Raw genomic sequence first — 14,754 nt, forward strand, 5'->3', positions numbered from 1 at the left:
CCGGGTTAGGCACTTTGCAGCAGAAGCTGGAGGCAAGTTGGAAATTAAGTTATATTACTCAAACGAGGCCAGTGCAAGGTAATGCTGCAAGCTAACGTTAACATCCAGTTGTGACGCTTCACGGCCAGCTCACTGTCATTGACTGGTCAGGATTCAGTAGTTGTTTCCTTTACACTACAGGATTCAAAGTCATAAATATCAAACATGTTTAATACTTAGGATTCAAGATCTGAGGCCCTACGATCCTGTTGGAGGCATAACGATTAGTTCCATTGACACTACAGGATCATTTGGTCTGAGAATTGCTTCCAAGCGGCCTCACCTCAGGGAATGCCAACACAATTGTCAAGAAGGGCCCACTGGGCCCAAATTGGGTTAGTATTCCTGTAGTGTGGGGTCAGCTTAAGCATGCTCAAACACCAGAGTGAGTGTGGTTTTATTTATTAATAACAATATCCTGTGCTATATGTTATCATCAATTATGCATCCAGTGCCCTCCCTGTTAAAATTTTACCAACTATTGGCCCCCCTCATATAACTATCACTTAAGAACAAGTGTCCCCATTCATATTGTGCTTTTTCTCAAATTAAGGCTGCCAGCGAGGTGCTACTAAGACCCTTCACTTATCAGGACAGAAGAGAATTATGACAACACTGTAAGAGGAAATATGCCTGATGTTTCAGAAACTGCCAGCTGGATTTTTCTGAATTTGGATAATGAGCTCAGACCGTGTACACATTCAGCTCAACACCCAAAAAGATCATTTAAAGCTACACTGCAAAGAGATGCATTCCTCACCCAACAGCACCAGAGAAAATGGCGATTTCTGTCATGTCTCTTTCTAGCCTCAGATTTACAAGTGTCATGTGGTGGTTGGAGAGGGAGAGAGGGTGAGGAGGGTTGAGACGGCTGTCCCTTTCCTTCCTGTTTATGTGTGTGTTGAAAGGTGATACTGTGTTGACAGTGGAATCCCTAAACGCCAGAACAGCAAATGATAGCCCTGCATGCTTATTGGTAGTTCAGACTACTGTAGTTTGTATGTGCTTGAGGTATTAACAGTTACACTAAAACACACACTAACACAAATACACATGCTGGGGATTGTTCAGAATCCTCCTTCAATCAACATTCAAAGTAAACTTCCAGCTAACACAACAGCTTCTAAGACAAAGACATACTTACTGAAATGAAATCAGCTTACTAACAGTAGATCAATAGCACAATGAGATAAGTAGGAGTTATATTTGGATTTACCCCAGAGGCTGTGAGGGCTATAAAAAGATCATATTCCCTCTCGAGAACAGAGCAGAAGAGTGTGTGTATGTATGTGTTTGAATAGACGCACACAGTGGCAAGTCAGGCAAGAGAGAGGGAATAACATTCCCAACACTTCTTGTGCTGTCCTGCCTGTAACCTGCAAGTTACCCACTGCACTCGGAATGAACCCAGCACACAATTAATAATGGAATAAACAATGACTACTGTCTCCACAACACATAGCACCATTGAGAGACTGGGAAAACATGCTAAAACACACACCAAATGCTCAGTCCCATAACACAGCTGTCAAGACACTAGAGTACAGTTCTTCCCTTGGTCTTCAGAGAAACTCCGAAAAAGTCAGAGTAAAGTCAAAGGAATTAAAAAAAAAAAAAGTTACTTTTTGCAAAAAAAAAAGTCACTATAGAGACAGAGAACACTGTATTTAAAGTCTGTGTCAAGTACACATAAAACCACAGTACAGACGTGAGAAACACATTGAAAGCTGACACACAAGCACACAACTTTACAAATATATACAGCGGCACACATCCGGTGGTCTGGCAGTGGTTCATGACCCCCCCCACCGCACAGATTAAAAGTGTGGCTGAAGCTCCTTACTGCACAAAGGAGTGGAGCCGCCTGGATCCCCCATGGCTGCATTTTCACGTTGAGCCCGGCCCAGCACACACCGGTAGCCACCGTCAGGACACACACCATCTTCCTGCTCCTCTTTCTCTCACTCTCCGTCTATCTACCTCCTCTCACCCATCGACCCTCTCTCCACCACTGCCTGCCTGCCTTCTAGTCTCTCGCGCCGCTGCTCACAAAGACCGTTTAGAGCTTATCTAACAAAGCAACACACCACACATGCTGCCTATCGCTCTCTTCCTTGCACTAGCTCTCTCTAAGTGAGAAAACAGAAATTCTTAGCCTAGCAGCTGCTGCGATGTCACATGACCTCTGCTGCCCCCCCCCAACACACACACACGCACCTCCCTCCTCCCCTCTCAACCTATAATTCCTCAGCCATTTGCAGATAACAGACACAGGCATACATGCCCTGCCAAGGCAAGCTGGAGGAGGGGGAGGGGAGAAGAGAAGACGAGAGGAGCTGAGGAGGAGGGGAGGGTGCTCAGCCGGTCAGCACATCTGACCCCATTACTGAGGAGTGATAGGCAGTATGGGTGCATGTGTACAGATGGATTTGGGGATGCAGGGGTAGGTTAAATATAAATATAAATATGTGAGGTGCCCTTCCTTTCTAGAGACAGAAAATGAAAGAGAGAATGAAAGAGAAAGAAAGGGGACATGTCCTGGCCTGTGTCGAGCCCTACGGCACAAGAGACAAAACCTTTTGTGTTAGAGTATTTACTCAGTCCAGTTTTCCTTATTTTGAGCAACTGCTCTGTATACGCTCATTAAAAACTACATTCTAAAAAACGGTGAACAAGTTCATTGTCTCTAAGTCAGCCATTACCGTTTCACACAAACAAGGAAGCCGTACCAAAAATGTGGACGTGCACTCATGCACTCAAAGCCTTTATAGTAGACACACACACGCTACATACAAACACACGCACTTCAATTACTAGGAGCTGTTATCAGGGTGGAGGAGACTAATGCGTAATAGTGGTCGGGGGTGGAGGACTCAGGAAAAGGGTAATAGCGTGGGTCTGACTTCCCTTCTGTCCATCTTGCTGTCACTGCAGGGGTGTGAATGAGTTGTTTCTTTAGTCACTTCCTTCTTCCGTCACTCGTTGCTTTTCTCAGAACAGTGAGGGCGATGAAAAGGAGAGGGAGTCTGTTTGGGGTAAAGCTACAGGCTTGCCAGCATTGTGCCAAAGGCCACCTCTCGACAAAGCTCCGTTCTGTTCCTCAGGCAATGGTCTGACACCCATGAGAAAACACAGCACTGCCACACTCTCCTCCATATTTGTCTCTCTCTCCTCCACCCCTTTCCTCTCAAGCATCAGCCTGCTGGATTTGGAGTATGTCTTTGTTGCATTTCATCATTTCCTGTCAACTCACCGTCTCTTGTCCAACAAAGGCAAAATGTCCAAAAATGCATATCAAGATGATCAGCTTTGAGGGAGCTGAAAACTGCACAGGAGAATGAAAAGTGGCATATTTATTTTTGCACTTATTTTAAGAATAGGATTGTGAAACATTGGGGGCACTGAAGATGAAAACATGGACTGAAATCAATGATAAGGTTATGTGGGTGAACAGGGCAAGCCTTCTCGAAGCTGTTTCCACTTTTTCTTTCTAAAGCAGAAACAAATACAATCCAAAAATGTCAAGGGTCTCTTTTCCAACTAAGTAATGACAAATAAGATGATCTAGGCAACCTCAGATGAGTAATGTATTATGAATCTCCAGACAAGTGAGCTACCGCTTAACATCACTGTGTTACAACATACTTGGCCAGGGTTTTATACAAGGTAAGGATTTACATCCTTTAAACATCCAGCAGATGGCACTGTCTCCCAGTTAACCAGAGGGAGTCCTCTGTTAATGAAACACCATATGCCAGTCCCTTAATCCAGTGACACAAAAGGAAAATAGATATGAAATGACATTGCTGTGGATTATGAAAGGGATAAGCTGCATCTACTAGCACGCACCTTATTGCAAAGGTTTTAGGAAGTATGAATTAATTTGGTTATTTGGCACTGCAGCAAAAGTTGAATGTTTTTGCTGACAGCCCAAGGGTTAAAGGAGTCTGTTACACACCAAGCTTCCTGATGCAATTAACCCTTTGAATGCTGCTACACCCTAAGGGAAAACAAAACAAAGCCCTGATAAAAAGGAATGTAGATTACAACTAACCACACACAAACATGATCCCGCCCATACACACACACAACAGATTGACTGCTAAATGGTGTACAGTAAACACACAGTTTCAACACCCCGCTGGGAGTAAAGCTGATCACTAACTCCCATAGTCAACCACACTGACATAGACACACACACACAGTTCCACCCATTTTGTCAGTTGGAATGCAGATTACTCTCTCTCTCTCTCTCTCTCTCTCTCTCTCTCTCTCTCTCTCTCTCCCACTGACACACACAGGCAAATAAAGTAAATCCTCTTGGCTCCTGTGTGCCCTGGCCAGTGGGGAGATAATGCAGTGGCAGCTCTAGCGAGTGGTTAATCTTTAACCAGGAAGGGATTTGCCTATCAGCTCATTAAAACTAGCAGTACAGTGCTGGCCCATCCATCTGACCCAGCCACCAACCTGGCTCGGCCAAGTCCAATGCAGCATCGGCTAGAAGTACAATGCCTACAACTACTGTTCATTCATGCAGTGTCTGCCCTCAAGTGAGCAATAAGAATGTCACTGCCATAAATTGGTTGGCTCAACATGTGTGGTCAGGCAGACGGGCAAACAAGTACCATTTCTAAAAGCGTGGCTGTGCTCATCTTTGAATACTTTTGCAGCTCCAATGTAACATATCCTCTGTGGTTTGGCGTTTTGTTCCACTCCTACATTCCTGTTCTTACTTTTCTCTAATAGCACCCTCGCTGCTTTCTGAATGTGTTCTCTGCTGTACTAGAGCTACATTTGTTAATATAAAACAAGCACTGGTTCTTCACATTAAACTGTTTTCACCAAACAAAGGCTTTTACTGGTAAGCAACTACAGTAAGTTGAGCCCACTTTTAAAAGTAATTAAGATTGCCAAGTGAGAGACAACTGTGGTCTACTAAATTGGTCAGCAGAGCATTTTTAAATACAAGATGTTGCCATAGATGACAGATGAAGAGTTGCAGGCGACATGTTTACAGCAGTTTGTGCAGACCAGCCAGCCACCAGCACTTCATCAAGATAAGCAACACCTTTTACCATGTCATCCTATTGTAGATGAGTGGAAACACCCTCATTATTCAGATTATGATCTCTGATCTCAGTCTGTCATGGCATTCAAAAATGGAGAAAATCTATATTTTTGTCCTCCTCAGCTACACTACATATATGAGACGGTCAAAATATTAGGAACACCTCTAAATCTAATGTAGACCAGTACAACACCACCTTTAACTATGACCTCAATAATAAACAAATAAATGAATGTATACATTTATGACGATTTCACCAAAAAACTGAAGCATTTTGAGCTTCATAAACACAGATGTTAAAACAAAAGTGTTGCATTGAATTACATAAAATTATACAGGTGTACCTAATAGAGTGGTCAGTGAGTGTAAGTCAGTATATCTGGTTGTTCTTTACATAATCAAACCAGTGCTAGAAAAGAGGGGGGAATAAGAATAAAGTACAAGTATTCTACAGCACTGAAGTTTTAATTGTACTGTGATTGAACTGAATCGTACACACCACACCATGTACCGAATCGTATCGAGGAAAAGTAACATCGTCCCATCTCTACTGGATAAAGATGTGCTGACAAGGGGATGAAATGGAGGAAATGAGGGTATGTATGAAGTCAGTATAAAGGAAACGTCTGACTAAAGACAAAAATTCATGTGCCTAAATTGACAGTAGAGCAGCAATATGGATACAACATCGAAGCAAAACAGGATGTAATATGGGCATAACAGCCATTACCACATCCACAGTGTCCTCTGCTTCAACCTAAAGTCAACCTATATGACAGCAGGAAGCATAACTGCAGCTTACAGAATCAGCACTTGATGTGATATGGTCTTTAAATAACATGCATGTACAGTACCCGTAGGCAGCTTTTGAAATTGTGATAAAAGCAGATGATCTTCAAGCCGGACAGGCAGTTGTTCCAAAAAACAAAGCAAAAGGTAGCTCATGTAGGTTTCACAGGACAGTGGGAACCCAACCTGGAGTGGCAGTGCCCTCATACAGACAACACAAAAGCTTGGACATAAAATGTGAAAGCATACTGTAGTACGTCATGACGGTCACAACACACACACACACACACACACACACAGTATCCAGGAGCACAGCAGGATAAACCTGCTCTGGTAGTTCCATGTTTGTTTGACTTCTGAGATGAGAAGTCAGAGCAATTTACCCTCAGGCGCTATAGAACCAACATGTATGTGTGTATGTGTGCTTAACAGGCACGCACACCTACAAGTACATGTCTGTGTGCACGAGTGCCATCTCTTTTACACAATACCAAAGAGAAAACCTAAGACAGCAGCACTATGGCTGCAGAATCAAAGGTGACAATTCCTCTGGAGAATGAGAGAGAAAGGGGGGAATCGATGAAGATGCCAAAAGAGAGAGTCCGAGAGTATTGGCTGTGTCTGAGCTGTCATTATACAGCAGGCCTCCATTACAGAGCTACAGCAGAGAACAGAGTACATCTCCCTCTGACCTGGCTCACTCTCACTCTCTTGAACGAACACACACGCGCACACACACACACCTCAGTGCAAAGAGAGCAGTCTTACTTGCTTTTATCTGGTGTGGCTTTAAAAGATATGACTGTGTATGCGAGTGTATGTGTGTGTGTGTGTGTGTGCGCGCACCTTATTATTCATCCCTCACCTCCTACTTCTCTTTCTCGGTTCACACCCCCCACCACCCCCCCAACCCCACCGCCTGCCAGGCACAAGCAACAAACACAGAGATTTCAAAAGATCAGCCAGCATCTCTCTCTCCCTCGCTTCACCTTTCCTCTCTTTTAATCTCTGATGCACACACACGCAGCCACAAAGAAACTGTGTGTCTTGAGGGTAGGCACGAGCTGAGATGATTTTCACTGCTCTCCTCACCCCTGCATCCGACTCACCCACCCCAGCAGCGCCATTTCCTACATCTGTTAATTACATAGCGACTCTGGTAGGGGTTTCTTGGGTTCTGTGTGCATGTGTGTGCGTGCATGTCATCTGGGAAGTGTGTGGCTGTGTTCTCTGAGACACTAGTGTGGGCGTATGACAGAACAGTCTGGTTATGCTTCACAATGCTGCTTAGAGAGTGTGAACACACACACACACACAGGAGCCTTCTGTCTGTGTCTGTGGCTCTTTGTGGTCCACGCCCCGGGAGTCAAGCTGCTGTCTGTATGGCTGTGCCCTCTGTAGCCTCTCACTGAGGGGGGGGCACAGCCCTGCCACTCCCCTGATGTGAGAGCCAGCTTCAGCTCCAGTCCAGCTGTTCAACCGAGAGGATTCACCATCCTCATCACCAGGTCCTGTCAACTCTCTTTCTTTTAATCAACTTCACCTGCTAGAGAGAGACAAGAGAACGTGGCAGTGTGCCTCTTTAGAACAAGGCACAGCGATATGACAGATGTTGCAGATCTCACACGAACCCAAAACACAAGAGAAGCAAAAGAGGGCCTGCCATAGAGCTTATCATGGTTTCTGCACCTGTGATGCTCTTCATGTGCATGGGCACAGGCACGTACACAAACACAGTCTGCATGTCATGTGCCACAGACCCAGATAAATGGCATTGTTCTGTACTGTAAAGCTTTCAGTGCCTGGGGACATCACCGCCTGGAACATATTTCATTTCATATTATCATCTTTCAACTTTCTCTCTCCCTCCACAAGCCTCCTCAAGAGATGAGCGAGCTTATACTGGCTCCCCTGCATATTTTCATCACTTCATCCTCTGTTCAACCTCTCTCTCTCCCCTCTATTCTCCCTGTGATGTACTCTGCTGGGTTGTGGTTGCCTAATTAGCACTCGAAGTGCTCTGCATAGGCCCCGACTCCCAAGCGGCTCCGCCACCGCGCACACTCATGCAGACACACACAGACTCATACACATCACCCACTTCATTTTCCATAGCAGGGTCCAGTTGCTGAGAGTTGCCCTGTTATAATCTTGTAATTGGTATAATTGGTGTCTGTTCCTGCTCGTACATGTCTGTGTGTGTGCATGTCTAAATGTGTGGATGTTGTGTGATCTGATGAGTGAACCTCTTTCCTCTAGGGAGCGGGAGACATCCCACTGTCGCCACGGCCACTCATCTCAGCAAGCAGCCTCAAAGACAAGGTTTCTATTGGCCACAGAGCTGAGAACCGTGGTGTCCTTCCTTCTTTTAAGTATTTGACAAGCTACTTGTTGAACAAAAATGCTTTGAAGTTTGTATTATTCTAAAACCCTTGTAAGGGGTCAAACCAGATCATTCTTAATGGCTTTTGTGTCTCTGAAAATTTTCAGAATATAATTATAGTCAATTTTGACTCTGGTATTGTTTAGTTGTTAGCTGGACCAGTGGAATTTGTGCAACTTGTCCAAACTGGGCCTACAATGAATGCTCTGCACTGAATAACCCATTCTTTCAAATGCACAAATCCCCATGACTTAACCTCCGCAGGAAAATATCTATGAATCAAGGGTTCATTTAAAAGATAGTAAATGATGCACAACTACCATAGGATCTACTTTGATATTTGATTCATCTATGTGGTTATTTGTCAGGCAAAATGTGATTTAAACAAGAAATCTCAGGTTCCTACTTCTCGAATGGGGGATTTGCTGCTTCTCTTTGTCAGAGTAAACGGAATAAGGACTTTTTATGGATTTTTTATAGCTACATGAAAACCATGCAACAGTTCTTCTTTGGAATATGAATTTCCTGTGTATTTATCCATTGGATGAACTGTGGTACATTTCTCTCAGCGGCAGTGCAAAGGGGAAGCACATATGGTTGATGTGAAACTGAGATAAGAGATGACACGTATGAAAGATGTGAAAGTGAGATATAAACAGAAATAAAAACAGAACAGTGCCCAAAATGGATACCCTTTAGTTATGCAAATGCTAGCCAGAAAAAAAAAAAAAAAAAAGTCTAGCTGGCAACTAGATCTTTAGCGAGAGCACGTTTAACACAGCAACTGTGGCCTCCACCAACACAGGCATGCAGCTCTGACCATGAGCTGATTAAAACACTTGGCTGCAAAACCAACTTCACGTTTTCAGGCTCATACCTGACCTTCCACTCTCTCACACATGGAGGCATGCTAACAAACAGACACACACACACAATATGACAGTCAGCTGATATAGTGCATATCTTGGAGACAGAGAGGCAAGCAGACAGACACGCTGAAGAGGGATAAAGACAGAGGGGAAAGATGCTGCTGCTGCTGTGATAGCAAAAGAAAAGGCCTTTGTCAATGAGTAGCTTTTAGCACAATGCTGGGTTATACTGTGAGACTGTTCCTGGAAAAAGCACAAAGACAAGACAGATAGACACAGACACACACCTTATAATGTGTAGAGAGGCACACACCAAGAAACATACAGATAGAAAGTGACTATTTGGCGAGGGCAATAGTCAAGTACGGTGAGTATTGAGTGTGTGTTTGTATGATTCGCTTATCTACTGCGCTCATGTTGCCTGTGTTGTGTTTGTTTGGCCACTGCTTATCAGGCCCTGCGGTATGACAACGACAGCAGCAAACATCAGCTACACAAATACACATGCATATAAAGATATCTAGAACAAGGTTTAGTCTGGTAAATGTAGCAAGCCTGGCTTGTGTGAGTGAAAATGTTTTCTTTTCTTCAGTCAAAGATTGAAAATACAAACAGTTAAACTTGTGGAAAGGTTACTGGGATTTACTCCACTGTAAATGAGACCACACTAGATGCAACAGCAGCTCATCTCCAGTGCAGTTCAGAGAAGGGGTGAAGCATGGGATCCCTGACCACAAGGACAGAGCAATGCGACTCTGCCCAGCTCGACTGACTTCTTAACATCTGCTTGCCGCATCATCCCACACCTACTGATGAGCATACCAGTGAGCAGGAACAAGCGGTGTACATCCATCTGCATTCTCAAAGAACTTCCATGTTTTATGAACTGAGCAGGTACATGCAGATGCAAGGTAATGTCTGTTTCTGTTTTTGCTATTCATCTCTGGAGATCTACCCAAAGACTAAGTTTAAGTATTTTTAAGCATTTTGACAAGCAAAGTGGGGCAACCCTCGTTACAGAAAGGGCAGCTTCTCATGTGAACTCGGTTCTCAAAACAGCAGTGTTTACTTGTCAACAACAGAAGGTTTACAGGAACTAACTGCAATAACAGCACAATTTTGAATGCAGCTTTTATTAGGGACCAGCCCTTGTTTACATTACCCAAAGCCTTCTCTCCAGCTACTATGAGAGATCAGGCCACAATTTTTATTACATGTAATTGTCTAGCTATAAATTGCTGCAGTGTGTCACTGGGTGTGTGACTGTGTGCCAGGCTGTTTGACAAGTAAATGAGCAGTCCCCTCCACATAAACAAACACACACAAAGCCTGGTTGTGAAAAATTAAGTACTGTTTAACAGGGTGACACGGGGACATGTCTTTCTACTTCAGACCAGCTTACAGAGCAGGTTAGGCTTGCTCTCACACGCACAGAGTAAACACACACACAGTCATAAGCAGCTTTATCAGTGAAATATGGAGCCAATTCAGTGGTGAGCATGAGAACAAAAGTCATGAGTCAGAGGGCATTTTTGATTCTCTGGCTCTCTACCTCACAACCTCTTCCTCTACCTGCGCTTGTGTCTGTTGGTCTGTGTGTCCACCCAACTTGCTGTCTGTCTTCCCTTCACATAAATACTTTAAGGCCCGTTTGTTCAGCTGTTTTCACTGGTCATCACATTTACAGCTTACCTTTACTACCGCTTTTTACACCCGGTAGGGGATTGCTGAGACACACACAATCACTTGCACTCAGTCTCTCCACTGAAAAGAGAGAAGCCATTAAATGGACCTTATCACCACAAAATCTAACTGATGTATCCAGAGAGAGTTTTAGTTAGGGAGACAGAAGAACAGATCAAGAGAGAGACAAAGGGAGGGAAAGAAAGATGCAGCCAGAGAGGGAGGGATGTGCAGAGGAGATGGAGATGTGTTGGCCAAGGAAAACTTTCATTTTCAGTGGCTTCTCTTGTAACAAAGAGTCAGACCGCACAGCAAATCCTGACCTGATACACAAAGGGGACAAATCACCCCATTTTCATACCATCTCAGGAAATTTCTGTAATGCTAGTCAAATCTAAGCTTTGCCCAGGCAAACACTACCCATGCTTTCTAATAGGGAACTATGTAAACCCATGCAAAGGCCTCTCCACAGTCTGTGCTATTCAAAGCTATCAATGTGGGCTGTTGATAAGGAAATGCAAAGTGGGTCACCTTTAACTCCAGGCTCCTTGTGTAAACAGTATGGGGAGCTGCTTGGGACTCTCCTAATCACTCTCTAAACAGAGCCAGGTGCTGTTGCCACAGACAAACTGTCACCAACACTCTGCTCGACACAGCTGCTGTCTAGCCCCCAGACGCGCACAGCACTGCAGGCTACCACAGCATGACAAACAGCACAACGACACCTGAAAACATGCCAACCTAGTATAGGCGCAGCATAAAGGTTTGACAACTTCTAAATGGCGGATCACAAGCAAAGAAATTCTCTTCCTCAGAGCAGGATTTGCATAAGTAATCTCACAGTCTTATCATGTGCTGAAACATTAAGACACTTGTACATCTGTGACAAGGGAGGATATATCCACCTAAAGTCAGCTAAGTTACAGTTCTTAATACTTGTGCCAAGCAGATTACATGGGTTCCTATTGCTTAAGTAGATGGGATCTCACAAAACTTTGTTTTAATAACATTTCGTGGACAGATAAAAGAGCACTTTGCATTTGAGAAGTGATCCACATCTGATATTTCTGCCACTGGACAATGACTCTCCTCCGTGTGGAGCCTGGCTCTGCTACACATGTTCATTTATTATTGTATCATAGTGTATGTAAGTATTCTCTTTCTCTCTAGTTTTTACTATTTTACCCTTATTTGAAAGTGAATAATAATCCTGACATGCAGGATTAATTTATTTGTATAGTGGCTGCTATAACAATTCAATTTCCCTGTGGGGGTTAATAAAGTAATCAATATTTCTATGCATTTGAATCTTTTTTTGCCAGTACTATGAACGTGGTGTAGTGTGTTTGAATGCCCCAAACACTTCACAATGGCTACGCTATTAGTTTAGCTTACTAGATGTGCGAGGTTGTGATCTTTAATCTGCTTGAAATGTCAAAGGTTGGGCTAACACCAGAGCCACCAAGATTCCTTCATTGTGCACGGAATCGAACTAAAAAATCCTAGAAACTTAAAATACTGGTAGCTGTAATAGCACACATTATTTATAACTCAGTGAAAAACAGAAGGGTCCTTAACCAAGATTAGGAGATGCAAAAAACAAGTTTACATCAGTAAAATATTTGTAAATACTGGAATTAAAATGGACCAACATTTGAATTACTATTGGTTAAAACTGAAAAGCAGCAAACAGACTGTGACAGCAGTCTAATATAAATGAGTCAAATGCCAGGTCAAGTGTGTGTACATATCAAGGAGTCTCCTGTTTTGAACAAGGTAAACGTGCAGTGATGACACTGGCTGTCGTCAGTGGTAGAGGTGACAGTTTAAGCTTCACTTTGACCTCAGAGAGAAAGATCTCAGCCAGCACACATCCACTGAGGCTTAATCTGGATTAAGATCCTGTATCAACACAAACAGTGATTGATAACCACAGGATACATGTGCCACGGGTCTTTTTTTCCCCACTCATTTAGCCCAGTTGTTCATCGGAAAGTGGTAAAAACACTGAAAACGCCCCATGTATAAATGCTAAGAAATCCTTCAACAATTACCTGTACCCACACCAGAACTAATCACTGGTTTCAAAAGCATTTTTTCCATCTAACCTTTTACACTTTTTGACACCTGGACCTTCCAAAATAAGACTTGGCCAGATGACCTTGTTAATGTGATATTTACTGTTACAAATAGAATTCATAGTATATTATATTAAAATATAGAAGTACAACGTTCATAAAAATACTTGAAATGTTTTTTCTACTGTGAGCAGCAGTAAGTATGTGAAACCTAAATTCTACATGTTGTCTGTGACAAGTGAAACAGAACTATGTAACACCTCCCACTGTCTTCCACTGTCAACTGATAAAAATTAATGTGTCCCCCCTCATTCATTTTTAATATCCCCATAATGTATTTCTCTCTACCTGTCCATGCTGTGAGCTGTTTCTGGGTCTTGTATGAGAAATTAGACTGTGGTCCGTGTTAAGTTACAGGAAGAAATAAAGTATACACCACAATTATACCAAAGATTACAACACACTGTGTTACATGGCAAGACAGATTCCCATGAAATGAATGACCTATGTATCTCCAGCACCAGTCAGAAGCTGTTAAAGACATCAAAGAACAGGCTCACTAGAAAAAGCAGGAGGCTCTAATTCTCTGGTTAACCTTATCAGCAGCAGCTAAAACACACAAGGCTGCTTCTGGCTGCAGATAAACCCAACCTGCACAGCGTGCTCAGCAAAGCCTGTTGCTTCACTGCTGTGTTTGTAGATCGTGTTTTAAACCCGAGAAGTGTGTGATGAGTGCTGTGCGTGCGTGCGTGCGTGTGTGTGTGTGTGTGTTTGTGTGTTCCGTACAGAAGCAGCTGCTGTACGCGCCTGCAGCTCAAGAGAAGTGAAGGAGCGCTTGGGAAGTGATTCAACATGGTCCACCTGCCACGCGCACGCACACGCACTGGGTCAGACCCTTCACCCGAGAGCCCCAAACGGTCAACCTGCGCATGTCACAGTCACGTTCTGACGAAGAGCAGTAGCCCTTTGAAAAACAGGGTTTCCTGCTTTGAAGGAGCAAGACGCTCTCCAATAAACTGAAAGGAGCCAGAATGATTGGAGACTACGAATTAGCAGCCAAGTCAAGCCACTAGTACAGTTTTACATAAAAGGCCTACACTGTGCGTAAATGGCTCATGCAGAAGCCCTCTGGGCTGCGCTTTACATAATAATCACAACAGTGCACCGGTAACAGTGTTACAAGAAGTTAATTTGAGGAGGAGGGGGTCGTCCGCTATTCCTTTCAGTCCCTCAGGCTGATCTGCATTTTCAAATAGGCTGCGATTGTCTGGAAATCCTTAACGAAACGAAGGCTACTGAATGATTTGAAAAGCTTAAATCAGCACCTGAACGCACCGGATCGGCGCTTTCTTTTTCCTTCTGTTGCACTGACTCTTTCTTCTCTCTCTCTCTCTCTCTCTCTCTCTCTCTCACACACACACACACACACACACACACACACACACACGAAAGCATGCGCGCTCACCAGCGTGCATGCACATGGGCTAGGCACCGACCTTCGAAAAATGAAGAAAAAAAAAAAAGCACTCGTTTCCTCGATATTGTGATGACTTCCTCAACAAAACCCTCGCTCGTTTACACAAACAACCCCTGGGTTTGAAAACATAACTACAGATTTACACCCAATCACTCACCGCAAACAAGAGTGAGATATTCCAGTGTTCATAAATTAGTAAGATTCTCCCTCCGTCAGCGGTGAAAGCACGAATCCATCCCTCCGCGAGAACAGAGACGGCACTTTTGTTGTCACGCAGGAAGCTCCGACGCCTAGCGAGGCCACGGGGACGGGGCGCAGCAGAGCAGGGCGCCGGGGAGAGGAGAAGAGAGGCGGCAGGCTGCTGGGGG

At 43.9% G+C, this 14,754-nt stretch overlaps 1 protein-coding gene across 5 annotated transcripts in view; it reads right to left on the reverse strand.

Annotated features, from left to right (window-relative positions):
* gse1b (Gse1 coiled-coil protein b) overlaps positions 1-14,754 on the reverse strand; it is a 160,893-nt gene that overhangs the window by 25,181 nt on the left and 120,958 nt on the right. The window contains exon 1 of one of the 5 annotated variants that reach the window (XM_020608547.1): positions 14,544-14,746. The exons of 3 other annotated variants lie outside the window; for them this stretch is intronic. Coding sequence is in view for 1 of the 2 variants with exons in the window: in XM_020608540.1 (XP_020464196.1) it covers positions 1,883-1,916 (34 nt within the window). In the remaining variant the exon portion in view is untranslated. Of the gene's footprint in view, positions 1-1,882; positions 2,164-14,543; positions 14,747-14,754 lie in introns of those variants that run through there. One more of the 5 variants, XM_020608540.1, reaches the window with a different exon arrangement.

Source organism: Monopterus albus, unplaced genomic scaffold, assembly GCF_001952655.1.
Source record: "Monopterus albus unplaced genomic scaffold, M_albus_1.0 scaffold4.1, whole genome shotgun sequence".
NCBI lineage: Eukaryota > Metazoa > Chordata > Actinopteri > Synbranchiformes > Synbranchidae > Monopterus > Monopterus albus.